We start from the raw sequence: 19306 nt of genomic DNA on the forward strand, positions 1-19306 counted from the left end.
TCGAATGCAACAAATTTTATTAAAAGCGATGCAGAGGTTATCTCAGAAAAGCGTTTGTGTGTTTTACATGTATTTGAATAGGCCACGTCGAAGTTGGGCCCGAGCTAAAGCTTCCTCATAAACAATTTGTCAAGGGATCAAATACATGAATAACTGCATTGCCATTGCGAAAGATGCTGCAACCGAATTGTTGAACGCTACGCACTGTCAAAACAAGTAAGATATGTATTTTTTTTTCATAGAGGAATACACCCGTATGTGCCAAATATTGTGCCCAAAATAACTGATATCAATGCTTCCTTGTTTTTGTCTATTTAATAACCAAAGAAAATATTTCACAAACTTTAGAACTAAATTAGCTCGAAACCAGCTAAGCAGTGCATGCCGCTGATACGAAAAATGTAAAGCCCATGAAATTAACAAGTTGAGGACAGATATGGTAATGAAACTGCCATCGAAGAACCTTGTTTACGTTTGTGTACACATGCAACGGCCAGTGAAAAATTTCAATGACGCTGTCATTTGTCATTTGGGAGACGCCTTCCACGGATACATAAGCTCGTTCCTCCGGGATCACAAGGCCACGCTCAAAATCGGTGACCTCAAGTCCGACAATTTCAGTTTGGGCCCCAGAGGCACACCACAAGGAGCGGTAGTCTCACCACTGCTTTTTAACATCGCCATGAAGAAATTATCGGAAAGGCTCTCCAACATAGAAGGGATCAATCATACGCTCTACGCTGATGACATCACAATCTGGTGCACCGGAGGAAGCGAAGGAACTGTTGAATTTGGCTTACAGGAGGCTGTAGATCAAACAGAGATGTACCTGGAAAATACGGGGCTTAGATGCTCCCCGAGCAAGTCTGAGCTCCTCCTCTACAGGCCAGTCAGGAGAGGTCCCAAACCTAGAGGCTGGAAACCGTTGTCTGAAATAAACATCAAACTCCACACTAAAAGCGGCTGTACCATCCCCAGAGTAGACACCATTCGGGTCCTTGGCATGTTCATCGAATCCAATGGCAGTAATAATACTACGCTCAACAAGCTCACAGCCAAGACTGAGAATATGATGAGACTCATCAACAGAGTCTCGAATAGGCGTGGAGGCTTAAAGGAAGACAACCTCCTCCGGTTCTTCCACGCCTTCCTCATGAGTCATATAGTTTATGTGGCAGCCATGCACAACTGGTATAACTCCGAGAGGAAACGATTAAACACGCTCATCAGAAAAAGTATAAAAAAAGTACTAGGCATTCCGTTACGGGCGAGCACGGACCTCCTTTTGCAATTAGGAGTGCACAACACATTGGACGAGATAATCGAGGCCCAGGAGTCAGCCCAACTGGCCCGTCTATCCTCTACCCCGGCTGGAAAGAAGATCCTGGCAGTTCTTGGGATCAACCCTATCCTCATGAAAGAGCGGAAATATGAAATTTCAGAAAATCAAAGGAACAACATACGAGTTGCACCGTTTCCCCGTAATGTTCATCCTCAACACAACGTAGGCAGACGCAGAGCAAGAGCCCTCGCCCTCCTCAAGCGTACCAAAGACGATCCCTACTCGGCATGTTTTGTCGACGCAGCCCAATATGGACAGTCGTCTAACTTCGCCATTGCCCTCGTTGATCACAACGGACAGATAGTGAATGCGGCTTCCCTGAAGTGCTCAACACCAACCAGAGCAGAGCAGGTCGCAGTTGCTATAGCACTCCTAGACAACAGCAGATCACAAATCTTCACTGATTCGAGGTCGGCGGTCAGGGCTTTCGCTTCAGGATCCATCGCTGAGGAGGCTCACAAGATTCTCAAGAACAAGATAATCTCTCCGCACACCATCACGTGGTTTCCGGCTCACCTCGACCCCCAGCTTGACTCGTTTCCCAATCTTAATGACATTGCCCACTCCCAAGCGCGCGCACTAACCCACCGCGCGGGAGCAAGATTGAGCTCAGACTCCGGTGTTCTCGAGTTTCGGGACACTCTCACTACTTTCAGCGAAATTACTACGCACTATCACCTGGGTAGGAGGACTTATCCTCCCCCCCACTGCAAACTGGCTAGACCTCTGGCGTCCACTTTACGCATGCTTCAGACGCAGTGCTATCCAAACCTGGCCCTTTTCCACACAATCACTCCAGAGGCTTTCAGCTCTACTTGCCCCGACTGTGGGGCTGTTAGCAATTTGGCACACATGCTCTGGCGATGCCCCTCGTTACAGGGACCCAATCGCATCACGGAACAAGAATGGAGCTCTGCCATCCGGAGCTCAGAGTATGCACGTCAAACTTGGGCGGTCCAGAGAGCCCACGATGCGGCGGTTAGGCTCGGCCTACCCGTCCCCACGTGGGAGCGGCCCGCAGCTCTGCCCTAGGGCAAAGCTTCTCAGGACCTTGTTATTAAAGTTCTTTGTCTGTCTGTCTGTCTGTCATTTGTTGCAACGTATTACGCAGGAGCAGCTGTCACCACTCGTGTATCGTGAGTTTCACGAGGTTGCGTTTCACCGAAATTATAGTCCCAACAGGCAGCACGTATAGAAAGCAGGCGTTCTGCATAATATAAGAGGGTGAGTCAAATGAAAGTGAGCCAATGCGAATATATGACAAACGGGGTGCTCTATTTAAAAGTACTCTCCATGAGCATTTAAACATTTGCCCCATTGACTAACGAGTCAATGGGGCATCGTGGGCTGTCCAGAGGGCCCACGATGCGGAGGTCGGGCAAGGCCTGACTGTCCCAACGTGGGAGCGGCCCGCAGCGCGCTGCGTCGCGTACCTCAGGACCTTATTAAAGCTTTGCATCCATCCATCCATCCATTGACTAACGAGTCGCGTGATTCCAGTCTCATAAAGCTCCTTGGGTTGCCGCTTCAAAAATTCTCCAACTGGCTCTTTAACGTCATCGCGCGGCACGAATCTGGTTCCCTTGAGCTGTTTCTTCAGGTGCCCCAACATGTGGAAGTCACAAGGCGACAGGTCTGAGGTGTATGGCGGATGTTTCAGCGTTTCCCACTTAAACTTTGCCAGTTTTGATTTACCCACATTAGCGACACGGGGAAGGGCATTGTCGTGGAACAAGATGACCCCATTCGTCAATATTCCACGTCGTTTGTTCTTGATTGCGACACAATTTATATTGCGTTTCACAATATCGGAAACAATTGACAGTCTCTCAAGATTTAACAAATGCTATCAGTAATGGCCCCTGACGACCGAAAAAAAAAAGTCAACATCACCTTTGCGGCGGAAATGCCGGCCTTCGCTTTCTTAGGGGTGGTGAATTCGAATGTTTCCACTGTAAGCTTTGCCGTCGTGTTTCAGGCTCGTAGTAGTCGCACCATGGTTCGTCCCCGATCACTATTGCAGACAAGAAGTTGTCGCCCTCATTCTGATACCGGATCAGATGAGTCAAAGCAGCACCGAACTTCTCCGTCTTCTGGCGCTGGTTCAAAATCTTGGGCATCCATTGCGCACACAAGAGCCGATAACAGAGATGTTCATGAATTATGGCGTGAACCGAACCGTGACTGATGTTCACATGCTCTGCCAGTTTATCGATGCTTGTCCTCCGTTCTTGTCTCATCAGCTCATCAACCTTTGCAATTTTGTTGGGGGTGATTGCACGATGGCTTTGGCCTGGTGTCGGATCGTCTTTGGAACTTTCACGTCCTTCTTTGAACCGTTTGCTCCAACGCTTCACAGTGGCCAATGAAATGCAATGTTCAACGTACACGGCAGCCATACGGTGACTAATTTCTTCTTAGGAAACACCTTCAGCTGTCAAAAACTTCACCGCACCACGCTGCTCAACTTCTTGGGCGTGCATTACGTGACGCAATCATGTTAAACCCAGTGTATGAGAGCATTAAAGAAAATTTATCCACACAGCTGCTTGTCACTTTTGTAAATGAGAGATGCCTGTGTGCTACGCGCATGCTTCGCATATAATGAACCGAACCATTATTGCGTGGGGTGGGTAGGCTCACTTTCATTTGACTCGTTCTCGTACATTATAAATGTACAATATAAAACTCTGCCAGTCAGTGATTGTTCGTGGTAAGTTTTCTTTCTTTTAAATATGTTTTTACTGCTATTAATACCGTTGAGTATACGAATTGGATACATTGACATGACTTGCAGGAAAGTGTCTGTGCTGCCTTTATTCTTTGTCCACAATATTTGTAATTGTTATTAACAGAAACTGTTAACCATGTTTGATATCACTTTCACGGTTGTATTTGTGTCCCGGCCGTACTACAGCCTTATATATAAGGCTAGCAGTATGTATTCAATAAATAAATGAAATAAATAAATAAATGCGAAGATACTATGGAATATACAAATGCGAAGATGCAGCTTGTTAAAGGGCACAAAAGTGTCCCTGGAGACAAAGTTCACTGAACGTATACACAAAACCTCGCAACAAGATATTTAAATATACGTATAAGTCGCCAATAAATCTACGTATCTAAGAAAAAAAATTACCGACGATTACGTTACTTCCTAATGCGAAATTTGAGCGCAGCAAATAAGCTGTTTCACCTTTTCGATAGATTGAGGCAAAGAAATCGAGCAACACATGTATGCGCTATCACAGAATTTTTTTTTTTATTTTTCACACGTATTCCTTTAACAAAGACTCCACTAACAGTTCTTGACGGTCATGAAGGAAGCTTTGTGGTCGGAGAAATAGACTGATATATGTTCGACTTGGTACACCAATGCTTGATTCTCAAAGACGAGATCTATACAAGTGCCTCGCGAGGTTGTCACAGCCGTGGGACGCGTTACGAGCGAGAGGAACGGGATGTTCTCCCGCATAAGTGTTAGGAAATTGCTGTTTGTCTTTATGTCAACATTAAAGTCCCCCACTACTAACATCGGTGTGGATCGATGGACGGTTAATGCGAGTTGCAGGAAGTGCACGACGTCTTTCGTGAGTGCGGTAGGGGCGAAGTAGGCAGCTACTACCAGCAAGATAATTTCGCAGTGGCGAACGGCAGCGGCAATTTCGGCTCGGGCGGTGCACATATACAGATCCGCCGCCACCGATCTGGCTCTCTGATTGCCACCGCACAGGGCGAACGGCAGCGGCAATTTCGGCTCGGGCGGTGCACATATACACATCCGCCGCCACCGATCTGGCTCTCTGATTGCCACCGCACAGGGGTTGCATTGGAGGAGGAGCGAAGAAAGGAATTAAGTTCGAGCCGGCGCTTTGACAACCGGAGACTCGCAGGAAGAGGGGGGAGGGGGGCGGCGTGTACACCCAGCGGCAAACGATGGGGGCAGAAGCGCGCGCAGCAAGCGGACAACACGATAAAGGGAGGAGGGAAGAGATAGCAGCGATTGACTGATGCCGCTGACGCCGATAGTGAGTCAACCCCAGCTGCGGAGTTGGTTTCAGGGACAACGCCGCCGATGCCGACACAAACAATATGATACCCTCGCTTCCGCAGCGCTAAGAACCAGGTCTAGCCGTGGGAAGGTGGGCACGTATTCGTCGACGTGCCGGGGCCTACGTGAAATAACCGGCGCGTCGGCAACTGAAGAGCACCCTATCCGCCACACAAGAACAGGGGGGGGGGGACCCTTTCCTCCTCTTTCTGCATGGCGGCGACGGTGTTCTATGCAGTCACGTTATCTTGACTCTCTAGCGGCGTCAGCGGCATCCAGCGGTATCAGTCGGTCGCTGCTAGCGCTGGGGGGATGAAAGGGGGGCGGAGCTGGTTACGAGGCCGACGACAACGCCGACGACGACGCGAAACCCAGGAACGGACGCCAAAGAGCTGCGCTCTAAAAGTCACTACATATGATGCGTCAAACAAGGCAAATAAACATGTTGCTCAATCACAGATTCACAGAATCCTAGATCTCGCCCCCATTCCATCCACTACCCCCGATGTATCGCGTGCGACGGAAGGCGGCGCGTTTTCTTCCTGCTTCTCTCCTTGGCGCACACAAGACTGAGCCACCATTGTCGACAGTCGCACATACAGCATGCGGCGCGCGTTCACGATGTTATCGCCCTTGGACTTTATACAGAACATGAGGGTGGCGACGGGAATGCGCCTGGTGTGTCCATATAATTGCTATGGCAATAATATGATAAGAGTGTCCGGCAACTGAAGTGTCCCGTGGCCCATTACTTTCCGCAGAAGAAGTAACAAAAGCGAACTTTCACGATGCGACAATTCGCTGCGCCGCAACATGCCTTTTTTTCCTTTTGTGGGGTGGAGGCACCGAAATAAAAAGACGCAAAGAAAAGTATCTTGGGACAATCGAATGCCTACTTTGGGCACCTAATGTGGCTACCGAAGGAGGAATGAGGAGGAATGAACGTTTATTGTGAGAAACAGCGAAAAAGTGTACTTTCTTCGCCCTATAGGTGGGCGGCTCTCTTAGTCGAGAAACCCGTTGGCTAATGCCGCAGCCCGGGCCCGGTCCACCAGACTTCGCTGATCTTCCAGACTCTGTGCCTTTAACATTGCCTCCCACGTTTCTTCGATCGCTTGTAGCGGTTCTGAGGCATCATCTTGACTGTTTTTCTCGCGGTGTGAGCACACCAACACCATGTGTTGGAGGGTGTCTGGTACATCACAATGTCGGCATAGGTATTTTAATTTGGTGGGGTGTATCCGGTGCATGATAATGCCATGGTCATATCGAAGAAAACGTGAGACGCTTTGTCCACCGAAAACCTTACGCATACTGCTCGGTATCCTGCACCGGCAAGACAAGACTTTCCGGAGAAGTTGCGCTCCAGCGAACACGGTGCAGTCCGTCGAGTCCCCACAGTGATGGCGGCGAGCGACCATTGTTCATTTTTCTCGTCTGCTAGCCAGAAAGCGTCCGAAACTCTGCTATGCGAAAATCCACTCGGCCAGAGAAAACCGAACACTCGCCAAAGTGCGCCCTGCGGTGGTCGGGGCAACACGAGAAAAACGCATGCGGTCTGGTTGGCTCTGGCAGCCCGTGGGTAGGGTAGCGAGAACAAAAAAAAAATTGATTGAAAAAAAATTGTCCTCGCGAATAAAAGTCAACGTAGAAAAAATAAATAAGAACATAGTTACCCTTGCTGGCTTTATTGTCTCCACATGGATGCTCTGGCGTAGGTAAAAAAAAATGATAATTTTTTGTGTGACATGACGGCGCAAATGAACCACCGCAAAGCTTCGTCTCATGGGACCTCGCTGCGTGCTTTGGCAACTTGTCTGATAGTGTGTTGATTTGGCTTGTCTCGTTGTATGTTAAGATGTACGATTTTCGAAAAGTCAATCACCTTTGGCGTCAAATGTTTATAACAACAATACACCCCCAAAGTTCCGCAATTGAAAATCTAAAGCACAACTTTGGAAATGCCAATGCACCTTTCACATAAAAAATTTGGGAACTTTATACCCATAAAGTTTCGGAATTGACATCCATGCGCTCCGTAGGTTCTTCGGACTCCGCGAGATGCCGCTGCGACCCAGTTCGCCATCAAAACGCCCTTGAAACTTTCTGCTCGGATGGAGCTGCTTGCGTTATGTCACTCCCGGTGCATGGGCGTTGCCGTGAAATCCAGCCCGAGTTCGCAATGTTCGCCGTGAAATGTTTTTCGAGCGTGAAAAAGACATTTTATGCAAAATCCAGAATGATTTCCAGCGCCGGGGGTTGCTTTGGTCAGCGATGCATGGACAGCACAAAAAAAGTTCGGGGGAGGGGGGGAAGCTGAAGCCCCATAACCCCCCCCCCCTGGCTACGCCCCTGCTAGTACAGGGAGCTGTTAGAACGCTTCTTAAGACCAGCCATGCCACACAAGCAGCAGAGGGTGTCGTCCAGCGCGGCTTCCCTCGAATAAGCTTTCCTCTGGTTTTCTCGCTATGATTTTCATCCTGCACGTTTCCTCGCTTTCTAACATGCGATGTCTTCTTCTCAGGCACGCAGACAAGCGCAAGCTCTCCATCGCCGCTGCTCTTTTAACCATGCCTCGCATCGTGTTGCTGGACGAGCCGTACGCGGGCATCGACATCGCAACGAAAGAACTCATCGCTCACGTCCTCAAGAGGGTCACGTCGATTGCGATGGTCTCAGTCGTGCTTGCCACTACCAGGTAGAACAACGACGGCAGCGGCGGTCATACGTTTTCTGCGTGAATTGCGAGTTTTCCAATTTGAGATCCTGGTAGTTCCGCATTCTTGTTCGCGCAACAAGGTTCAGTTGTATTTGACCTTCTTGTTTATAAAAATTTTGTAGCTTTTGCAGCTGTCGATTTTAAGCAACAATTTCGAATTGTTCGTTTTGTAGAAGTAGTGTTGTAATTGGAGTGAACTTGCGTTTGAAAAGAACGGCAAAATTATACTCACGGATGCTTGATGGCTGAACCAACACCAACAAATATGTTGCACCAACACATATGTTCAGATGCAGCTTTCTAGCAGCTGCTGCTGGAAGCTCCCCCGTTTTCAATGGAACGAATTCATTTTCCGGTGATAAAAAAATCATGAAGGCGCAAATTCTACGAAGACCATAGAAATATAAAGCACATTCTAAGAGCCGTACCGCACTTCACGTATGCAGCGCAGTTTTACCATCAGAGCTTCAAATTGTGCTTCCACAACGTGTAAAGTTTAAACAATGAGATCGTATGAAAGCTACCCAAATGACGCCTCGTTTCTTCAGGACAAAAACAGCCCGTTAAAAATAAAGAAGATGGTGGAAACCTCAAAATCGTCCGTAGATGGAAGTAGTATACAAAAACAGTCCGGTAAAAAAAAAAAAAAAGATGGCGGAAACCTCAAAATCGGCCGTAGATGGAAGTAGTATAGAAACAGATATTTCATTTGAGCCTGTCATTATGTGTTCACATGAAGAAAAAGCCGTTCCAAAATGATGTTCTCTACAACGAAGTCACGTCTTTAACCGTAGTAGCTTGATAATACCCATCGTATCACACCGCGATCGGTGTGCGCCGAGCCCGAGTGGACTAATCGGTCGTGGAGCCAGTTCACCTGTAATCACTACGGCCCGAGTTCGAAACACGAAATTGTGTTGTGGCACTTTTAGAGCATCGCTGAATATCTAGTTGCTTTCTTTTTTTTTTTTTTTTTGCTGGAGCGCAGCACTCGAAATATTCGCTGCAGTTTGATCCATTTCACTTCTAGAAATAGAGCCAGTGAACTTCTCACGTTTGAATATTCCTGATCACGAAACTTATTCTTAAGGCTTTGGGTGAGTGTCGAAAACGGCATGAAGCAACATTACGTGAGAGACCTTCAGCCTATATTTAGCTCATGCGCCTATGTTTGTAACTCTAGTCATAAACTACTTCTAAGGACCTGTAAACTCCAGAAATACCTACAATATGCTCGGGTGTTGGCACGCGGGTGTTCGTGTAGCATAATTATTGAAATTTGCATGACTTAACACCCGCTGAAAGCCCTCCTATTAATGCTAAGTGTATTTGCGAAAAGTCCATCTATGAATGACACGTCGTTTCACCCAGTGCAGCAATGAGCGTCATGAAAAATCTAATATGTAAGGTAGAAACTGAACCATGCTGGCCTATTCGTGTGGGTGAAGTGAAATTGTGAAACGGCGTCATCCCATCGTCGGCTTCAATGTACTTTCGACACACGCATCAAGAACGACTGCACGTGTGCGTTCTTACGCCGTTTTACTTTTAAAGCGAAGGTTTCTTTGCCTCTTCCTCCGACCTTTGCGCTGCTGCTGCTGCTGCTGTCGTCTTGCACGCCGCGTGGGGCAGTGGTTCAGAGCGTGTATCTACATGGTAGGAGCGTGGCAGAGAGGAAAGTCGACGTGACAAACTCGTTTGCACCTTTTCATCGCGTTGCACTTGCACATTCCCCTCTGGAGCATTAGCCTCTTGACAGCTGTAATTAGGTATGACCTCCCTCGGATGCATTGCAGAAACTGCAACGCTTACCTTTATACTAACGTGCAAGGGCAAAGGCGACTTAGATAGATACAGATAAGGGAAAAGAGGAGGCAGGGAACAGGCAGAACCGACACAGTCGCGAAACAAGTGAATAACAGCCTTGCCATTTTCGTATTTCCCATACAGGGGAAGAGGGCGGGAGAGGGAAAAGACCTGAAACAGGAAAGGAAACAGCCGTTGCGGGCAGGCTGAAAGTACTGTACGCTTCCGCTATTTCTGAAAAATAAGCACTATGCGGACAACTGATGCAAGCGGACAACTGACGCAGGGCGTGCAGACGCAAAGCCGCATTAAAACGCCGCAGGGTCTAGGCGACACTGCGGAAACAGTCGCACGTCAAGATAACACTTCTGTGCCCGCCGCGGTAACTTGACGGTTATGGCATTGCTCGAGGTTATGGATTCGATCCCGACCACAGCAGCTGGATTTGAACGGGAGCGAAATACAAAACCCCTAGTGCGCTGAGATTCTGGTGCAGGTTAAAGAACACAAGGATGTCAAAATTAATCAGCAGTCTGCCACTACGGCGTGCCTTATAATCCGATCGTGGTTTTGGAACGTACAGCCCCATCATTTACGTTTACAGCCTAAATTATTCAAAACAAAGCGGGCTGAGTATATTGCAAAGTGTTTTCTTTTTCTTTTTCACCAAGTAGTATGATACCCATTTCTAATTTCAAATGAAAGCACAGTAAAAGAAAGACACCAGACCTGTGCGACCATGTAGAATCACAACGCAATTTCTAGCGAAGATATATAGTTCGAGCAGATGCAAAAATAATTTACAGTTACCTGCTATCAAATCACGTACTTGAAAACATTGACCTTGTATGACTTGTCCGTTTGAAACACTGCCAGCATTTAACGCATTCTAACACTTGTTAAATACTTTTTATAAAGGCAGTAATTCACTCACCCACATTTTACGTGCGAAAAAATTGGTCCTAATGTGCCCCCAAATTTCACTAGATGTGATCTTGTAATTTATAGTTCCCTCAGTGCAGGATGGTAAATTCTATATTTTCCCTAAAATGCAGCTATAACGCCCTGTATAGTTTGAATACGCAATTTACTGCTAATTAATGCCATAAAATTGTCGAGACACTTTGAATTTCGTTCAAAACCTGCCACTTGTTTTAATAAATATGATGAAAATGCGTTTTCTTTAGTGCGCCGAAGGTACCGGGAAAGCCTGCTACGAACCTCGTGTGACAATAATAATAAGAATAAACTCAGGCGGGTTCAGTATTTAGTGCAACGCTCCGAATCAAGGCAGGAATGTCACCACATATATCAGTTAACCTGACCCTCGCTTCCACCAAACTTATTGTCGGCGTAACGCAGACTTATCTCGGGACATTGGTAAACATAGCTAAGAGCCGATTGATTCTTTCAAATACTTGCGTAAGAATTTTTGCTTTCAACGGCCGTGTTAATTCCTTACGCATTTCGCTTTTCTCGCTTTTCGCCAATTCTCGCTGAATTTTATGTGGTTGGCGTTTGTAGTTGTGGTGGTGAAAATGGCCAAGACCTACGCGCTTGCAGAATACTCAGAACAGTCCGAAGACCTTCCATACGTAATCTATTGCAAAGGCCGCAATTAACCCCACACACTTTGAAATTTGCTTACATACCACAAAGTATCTGGCCCTTGTTTTCATCATTCATAAACAAAGTTTAGCTCGCCAAGCTCACCAAGCAAACTTACGTCTCACAAAGCATGAAAAAGCCTAAAGAAAGATTGTTGAAGAAATAATGAAGCGGTGAACAGGGCTAGCTGGTACAATGTAAAACCGATAAAAACTCAAAAGAAAGAAACAAGAGAACGTATGAAAAAGATGGTACTAGCTGAACCAGTCACCGTCTTCATCTGGTGTCCCATGTGTTCCCGCTGGTATTTATCCGGTTCACAAAATATTGTTACGCGAACGAAGGATTAAGACGGGAGACTACCTACAAAGTGTATTTACAAAGGGTAGCTGCAGCGCTGGCCAGTTCAGGCGACAGCTCGATAGCCAGAGAGCGTTCATCTTCACCGGGGCGCCCGCGTGCATCGGCCACAAGAAACACGCAATAACAATAACAATAACAGTAATAATAATAATAATAATAATAATAATAACCTTTATTTCATGAAAATATTAAAAATTCATATCCGGTAAGCCCAAGCCATGAAGGCTTGTCGGGCTGTACCCGGCAGTCAGCGACAAGTACTAAAAAAATAAAGCAAGGTTATCAAGCCATTGACACATGCACTTGCCTATTTTTATGGGGCGACCACGTTTCGCCACCTAACAAATGTTATTGCACAGCGCGGGACGCGCCTGCATGTATCGGAAGTATCTGGAATGTTATCAATGCTTCTATCCGCTGTCTGTTGTCGCCGAACCTTGTGTCATCTGATTTCATCGCGTGACGCGAATGGTGTAGAACTTTGTGGAAGACACGCGGGTCCCAGCGATTAGACTGGAACATTCGAAGGCTGCTGAATAAAAGCCGACGCGCTTGACCCTCTGATCAGATTTTCGACGATCGCCGACTCTGCTCCCCGCTATCGTTGTTCTTTTGAGTGTTGCCTGCTTTTGAGGGCACAAGTGGGCCCAATAAATCGCTAGTTTCTATAATCACAGTTTTGCTGCCTTCTTCACCGTCACTACTAAGTGACATCTGGTGGAGGTGCTGTATACGTTCATGTACTGGACGCCCCGACAAGCCCGGACTGCAAAGACAACACCAACGTCGTCCCGGAACATCGAGCAAGCCGCCGGCTACAGCAGCTGCCCCCGGAACACGAAATTCTACCAGAGACGACAAAAGAAGATCGTCCAGAGGCGACCAAGAAGACAGCCCCAATGGCAGCCGCAGCGGCCCCAATTGTAGTTCTGCAGCAGCCCAGGGAGCCACCGACGTTCCGCGGTTCGACATTTGAGGACCCGGAAAGCTGGCTGGACACGTATGAGAGGGTCGCTACGTTTAACAGTTGGGACAGCGACGATAAGTTGCGACATGTCTATTTCGCATTGGAAGACGCCGCGAGGACCTGGTTCGAGAATTGAGAAGCCACCTTAACGACGTGGGACCCGGTCCGAAGCGGCTTCTTGCAAACGTTTACAAGCGTCGTGCGAAAAGAGCGAGCCCAAGCTCTACTAGAAACCAGAGTGCAGCTGCCAAATGAGACGATCGCGATCTTCACGGAGGAGATGGCCCATCTTTTCCGGCACGCCGACCCGGAAATGTCGGAGGAGAAAAAAGTCCGCTTCCTGATGCGGGGCGTCAAGCAAGAACTTTTCGCAGGACTTATTCGTAACCCGCCGAAGACCGTAGCTGAGTTTTCTGCAGAGGCATCGACAATCGAGAAAACTCTGGAAATGCGCACCCGGCAATATAGCCGCCAGGTGCTCACACCGCAGTAGGTCATCCAAGGACTGCGTTCCGACGACCTTCAAGAGACCATCAGTGCCATTGTGCGCGAAGAACTGCGCAAGGTCTTGCCTTCGTCGCAGCCTCAAGTGGCTTCGAACGCCGACATCGTGAAAGATGAGGTTCAGCGATCGCTTGGACTTCCTGAGGTGCAACCTCAATTACCGCAGCGCCAGCCAGAAGCGATGACCTACGCCGCCGTTCCACGCAGTCAAGGCCCCCCTCTACGACCGCGCCAGGGCCCTGTAACGCCACAATACCGTCGTCCGCCGCCGCCGCCAACACGCCCACCCGTCGGAAGTACGAGGAGAGTCCGACAAAACTTCTGACGTCTTTGACAGAGTGAGGCAGAGGAAAAGACGTGACAGCACGACTTTTCTCCAGGTCTGGTTGAATACCGGAAGCGTCCACGAGGTGGCCCAGCGCTGTAATCTGCCGAAGACCGAAGTGACATTTCCAGGAATTTAGTTGGAGCCCAGCATCGTGAAAGACTTGAAGAACAGCTGATAAGCGCTCAAGGTGTGTCTCAAATGTAGGCGAAAATGCGAGAACGTCGTCTAGGTAGCATAGAAATGTTGACTATTTGAACCTTTCAAGCCAAGAGTCCATCATACGTTCGAACGTTGCTGGTGCGTTGCGTAGACCGAATGGCATAACTTTGAATTTATATAGACCATCAGGAGTGACGAACGCGGTCTTCTCGGTCTTTTTCTTCCACAGAAATCTGCCAATAACCAGACCGTAGGTCTATTAATGAAAAGTAGTTGGCACCGTGGAGACAGTCGAAGGCGTCGTCAATTCGAGGCAAGGGTCTTTCTTGGTAATGCAGTTAAAATGACGATAATCTACGTAGAACGGAATGTGTCATCTTTCTCTTTAACTTTCACCATGGGCAACGCCCAAGGGCTCGACGACGGTTCAACAATACCTTTGGCAAGCATCTTGCTCACTTCATCTTGAATAACCTTACGCTCTGAGCAGAAACTCGATATGGCCTGCGATGAATAGTGCTGGCATCACCAGTATTTATGTGGGGCTTAACAATTCAAGTCTGGCCCGATTGGCGACTGCTGCAGTCGAAGATGTCGTGGTATGAAACCAAAAGGCAACACAGAGCTGCCGTTTGTTCAGGCAATAGGTCCGCAGCAATCATGGGACGAAATGTTGCGTCAGGGCAAATAGCCTACTGTGGACATTGTGAATAATCTGAGCAGACGTCTACGGAAAACGTCGTGACGGTGTCATCTCCGGTAGCACGGAGCGTTGCAACCGATATGCCTTAGGGTAAAACTTCCTTTGTCAGGCCAAAATTGATGGCGGGTGGTATGTGCGGTTATCAGCGACGGTGACTACGGAGTGGGGCACAGTGATATTGCGCATCAAAAGGAGATCAGGAACAGGTGTGGCGACGTAATCACCCTCTGGCACAGGAAAAGATCATAGGAAATCGACGAAAGTCAAGGCTTGAGGCGGCAGGTGGACGAAGTTGGTCGTACTACAGTTGTTCGGCAGTTCGACGCGAATATGCGCGAGTAGAGGAAGTTCGAGGCAAAAGGTATCGGTAGAACAGTCGATCAAAGCTGAATGCGCCGTAAGAAAGTCGAGTCCGAGGATTAGGTCATGGGGATAATTGGTCAGCACTGTAAAAACAACAAGAACGCCGCGGTCGGCGATACTTATACGGGAAGTACACATTCCAGTTACGTCAACAGTGCTGCCACAGGCCACGCGTATGGCTCGTGTGGCCGGTGGAAGGCGTGAGAACCTTCCTCAGTCGACAACAGAGGTTGAAACTCATTATGGACACCTGGGCTCCAGTATCTATTAATGCCATCAGAGGGACACCGTCGACGTGAACATCAGGTAAGTTCTGGTTCGTTGGGAGCGTCAATGAAGGATTTCGACACGACGAAGATTATGCAGCACTACCTCCAGGAGCTGCATGGTCTTGTTTTCCGTCCCGGAGGGTCCATAATTGGTCGGCGACGAATAGCGGTGGGGCTGGGGCGACGGGGACCGACGGCGCTGGGGTGACGGCCAGCGAGCAGGATAACTGACATCGACGGATACGTCACAGGTAGGAGGCATGCGTCGAGGCGAGTAACGGCGCGGGTCGGCATATGGGCGAGAAGACTGTGAAGAGGAGCTCGAGTACGGCGACGTCCAGGAGGTGCGACAGTGGCCAGCCACGTGCCCAAGGCGGATGCAATGGAAGCAAATGGGCTTGTTGTCCGGAGTTCTCCACTCGGTAGGGTTGCAATATCTGGGAGGGAAATACAGATCCCCGTGAGGTGTAGCAGTCGGCACCGGTCGGGCGTCAGGTCGGGAGACGGAGCAGGCAGCAGGTAAACCCTGGTTTGAAAATTCTTTCCGCGACACTCCCTGAATGAGAGCGATCGCTGGGGCTGGTTGGTCAATGATGGGGTCAAGTGGGCGTGGATGGAACGGCGTAGGACTTGTAGCCTCGAGCTCGCGGTGAACAATACGTGTGACGCGCTCATTTAAGGGTGGTCAAGCGGTAAGGTCAACGCAAGCTGACGTCGCAGCCGTGTTAGGGAGCCGGGATAACTGTGGAATGACGCGGCGGCTTTTGGCGAGCTGAAAGCGGCAGCATTCCTTGACAATGACGTCGATAGGGGACACATTGATAAAGACCAAGTTGAACGCGTCGTCCGCGATCCCTTTGAGTACGTGGCCGACTTTGTCAACCTCGGGCATTTTCTCGTCGACTTTCCGGCAAAGAGCGAGCACGTCCTGTATGCACGAGACATACGATTCAGTAGAAGACTGAACTCGGGTAGCAAACTCTTTTCCAACCAGCTGCGGACCAGTGGGATTTCCAAAGAGGCCGCTGAGCTTCTTGAAAGCATCCCAGCTAGAGATCTCCTCCTAATGTGTCCGGAACCAGACACGAGGAGTTCCGCCCAAGCAGAGTAGGACATTCGCTAGCATAATGGTAGGGTCCCAGCGGTTGTTTCGGCTAACACGCTCATACAGGCTGAGCCTGTCCTCAACACCGACATTATCTTGGCCGAAGAAAATGCCAGGATCGCGGAGATTGGTAACTGTAACGTACGTTGTTGTCGGGGTCGCAGGAGTGAAAGAAGACGAGGTGTCGTCACCGGGAGCCATGGCAGAAAGCAGGAGGGTGCGACCGCTGCGGAGCTCCGTGGCGAGGACGGGGAATGGCACCCTCCACCTAAATGTTACGCGAACGAAGGGTTATGAACTGGAGACTAATAAATAAAGTATATTTACAAAGAGCAACTGCAGCGCTGGCCAGTTTAGCCGACCGCTCGACAGCCAGAGAGAGTTCGTCGTCTTCGTGGGGCGCCGCGCGCTTCGGCCGCAAGAAACATGCAATATGCATGTATCAATATTTATAACGCTTCTACCACGGCCAGAAACGTTACACATTGTACTTCAGATGTTCCGAATTTCCATGAGATATAAACTTTGTAACGCTGAGTTCTTCTTAAAAATGGGGAAAATGTAGCTGACAATGGCACCGGTATCCTTTGCAGGAGTTGCTTAAAACTTATTTTGCGCAAGCAGTATTTGTTGAACACGCATTTATTCTCGCAAACGGATTCGCTATAGTGGTTTAGCCAATTTCTGCTAAACTTTATTCTGGTGGTGTTTGTAGTTATGCTAGGGCTGCGTCCTAAATGTTGCGCCCGGCGTAGAAGTCAGTGCTGGAGCGCTTGAATACGTAATGTATTGCACATGTTGTGAGTAAACAAACACTTTGAATTTTGCCTACACCCAACCCAAAATCTTTCGGATATTTTAGCCAAATATAAACTGTGCGTAATACAGAGCCACAGAGCCGTCTGAACACTGCGAAACATAGCGTAAAATTGTCATTAAAATCTTTCGAGCACTTCGCGAAATAATAGTTTGCAAAGGCTGTATTTTATTCACATTTATTTTACGTCGTACACAAATTAGGCATAGTATTGGCTTCGTGTTCGCTATATTTTATTTTGTTAGCCTTCTTTGTTATGCCATGGCAGTGGGCGAAATTTTCTGCCACTAGTAAAGCACCCTCATCACGCTTTGGAGCCCTTTAATGCGTAATTCATTCGAAAGGTCACATTAATTCTACACACGTTGAACTTTGCTCATATGTTACCTATAATGTGCCCCTGATTTTCTCCAAATATAGACGTTTTTTTTATTTTTTTATTCAGCCCACCGGAGAAATTAACGACGAAACCCGTATGACGCATAAAAGTAGGAGAAAAAAATGTCAGTTCCGCATTTATTTCGGACGCCCCTAATCATGGCAGGAACGTTAAAATTTCGTCACACATTGCAAACAAATTGCCGGCTCATACTCTCGGGACATTCCCAATAACGTTTCCCCTACTTTGAAGAAATATAAACATTGTGTAAAGCAGGGTTCTTACGGGACACTAAGAAACATACCGCAAAATGATCATAGAACGCTTTCAAGCACTTGTCAAAGGATTGTTACCAAAAGTTATATTTATTCCACAAGCATTTACCTTCGGAAACAAATTTGTCATAGCGTTCCCCATGAGTTTGCTAAATTTCATCTTGGTGGCTTTTTTGGTTGTACCAGGCCATGGGCAAAATTTTGCGCCGCTCGTAAAACGCACTCATAACACCCCAGAGCATGCCCTTGCATGCATAACTGAATGCAAACATCGCCATTCACTCACCCACTTTGAACTTTACTAAATTACTATAATGGGCCCTATATTTCTTATTTATTTCATATAAACGCAAGGTGCCTTGCTTAGTTCACAGTTCACCGAGGACATCGCAGACGCCAACTACGAACCACTTATGATGCATGAAAATAAAGAAGAAACGAGGGTTCAGTAATTACTTGCAACGTCTGTATTTAAGGTAGAAACTGAAGGGTTCACCACAGCATAGACGTAACATTTCCCTTATTTTCACCTAGCTTAAAGTTGGTTACTTGTACAGTTCTTTTAAGACTCTGAGAAACTTTGCGGCTAATGGGCTGTATGCGACTCTCTGGAACGCTTGATTATGCAACTTTCCACAAAGGGTTTAATTGAGCTACATAGGCTAAAATTAATCTCTCATCACTTACATTTTTCTTCAACGAAATCTAAACGCCGTATCTTGCGTATTTCACAGAAGAGACCGCAAAAAGCAACTACCTTTCTCGTATAATGTATAAAAATTATTTTACAATTTATTAAATATATTCAAGGTATTCATAGTAATTATATTCAAAGCACCTAATTCATCTGAACACTTCGAAATTTCGGCACACGTCAACCATAAAGTGTTCCCCATAGCTACAAATATCAAACCTCTGGCATTTTTAGTATTCCCAAGAAAGCGGTTAAACTTTGGAAGCGTTTTGTACAATGCCTCTAAACGGGCCGAAAACGAGGGCTTTTCAATTTTAGTTCACCCCTAATTGAAAGCACACTTCAAATAGTTCATGCATATGGCCCTTATTATCCTACACATTTGCTTAAGATATAAACTTCGTGAGAAATACAGTTTTTTTTAGAAATGTGTGAAAAGTGCAATGTAACGTTTTTGAGCGCTTGAACAGTGGAGTTACCCGCTTCGCTGTAAAACTACTTTACATTCTATCGAGTCATACTGGCAAAACGCATGTTTTATTCAGTGATTAAGAATGCGTCAAAATGCCGTCTTGGCGTTTGCAATTTTACAAATCTATTCTGCTACAAGGTTTATTGACGATGAGCGAGTTAGCGGGTCCAGCGAAGAGAGCAGCCAAGCAGACCCAGCCAAACGATAGCGCGAGCCAAAGCAGCGACACCGACCCTTTGGTCATTATCTTCCTCACTTCAGGAGCAGTGGCGTAGCCAGAAATTTCGTTCGGGAGGGGGGGGGAGAGGGGGGGAGGGGAAGTTCACGTTGCAGCTCGGCCCCTTTAGCTTTAGCTCGGGTGCTCCTATCTAAATATATG

General features: G+C 47.6%; 2 protein-coding genes across 4 annotated transcripts in view; both read left to right on the top strand.

Annotated features, from left to right (window-relative positions):
* Positions 1 to 19306, top strand: part of LOC129387032 (uncharacterized) — a 177626-nt gene that overhangs the window by 91411 nt on the left and 66909 nt on the right. The gene's annotated exons all lie outside the window — the stretch shown is intronic.
* LOC140216240 (phospholipid-transporting ATPase ABCA3-like) overlaps positions 1 to 19306 on the top strand; it is a 61281-nt gene that overhangs the window by 11535 nt on the left and 30440 nt on the right. Inside the window, exon 3 of the mRNA XM_072286640.1 lies at positions 7921 to 8094. Within this exon, the coding sequence (XP_072142741.1) occupies positions 7921 to 8094 (174 nt within the window). The remainder of the gene's footprint in view (positions 1 to 7920; positions 8095 to 19306) is intronic.

The sequence above is a fragment of the Dermacentor andersoni genome, chromosome 2, assembly GCF_023375885.2.
Source record: "Dermacentor andersoni chromosome 2, qqDerAnde1_hic_scaffold, whole genome shotgun sequence".
Taxonomy (NCBI): Eukaryota; Metazoa; Arthropoda; class Arachnida; order Ixodida; family Ixodidae; genus Dermacentor; species Dermacentor andersoni.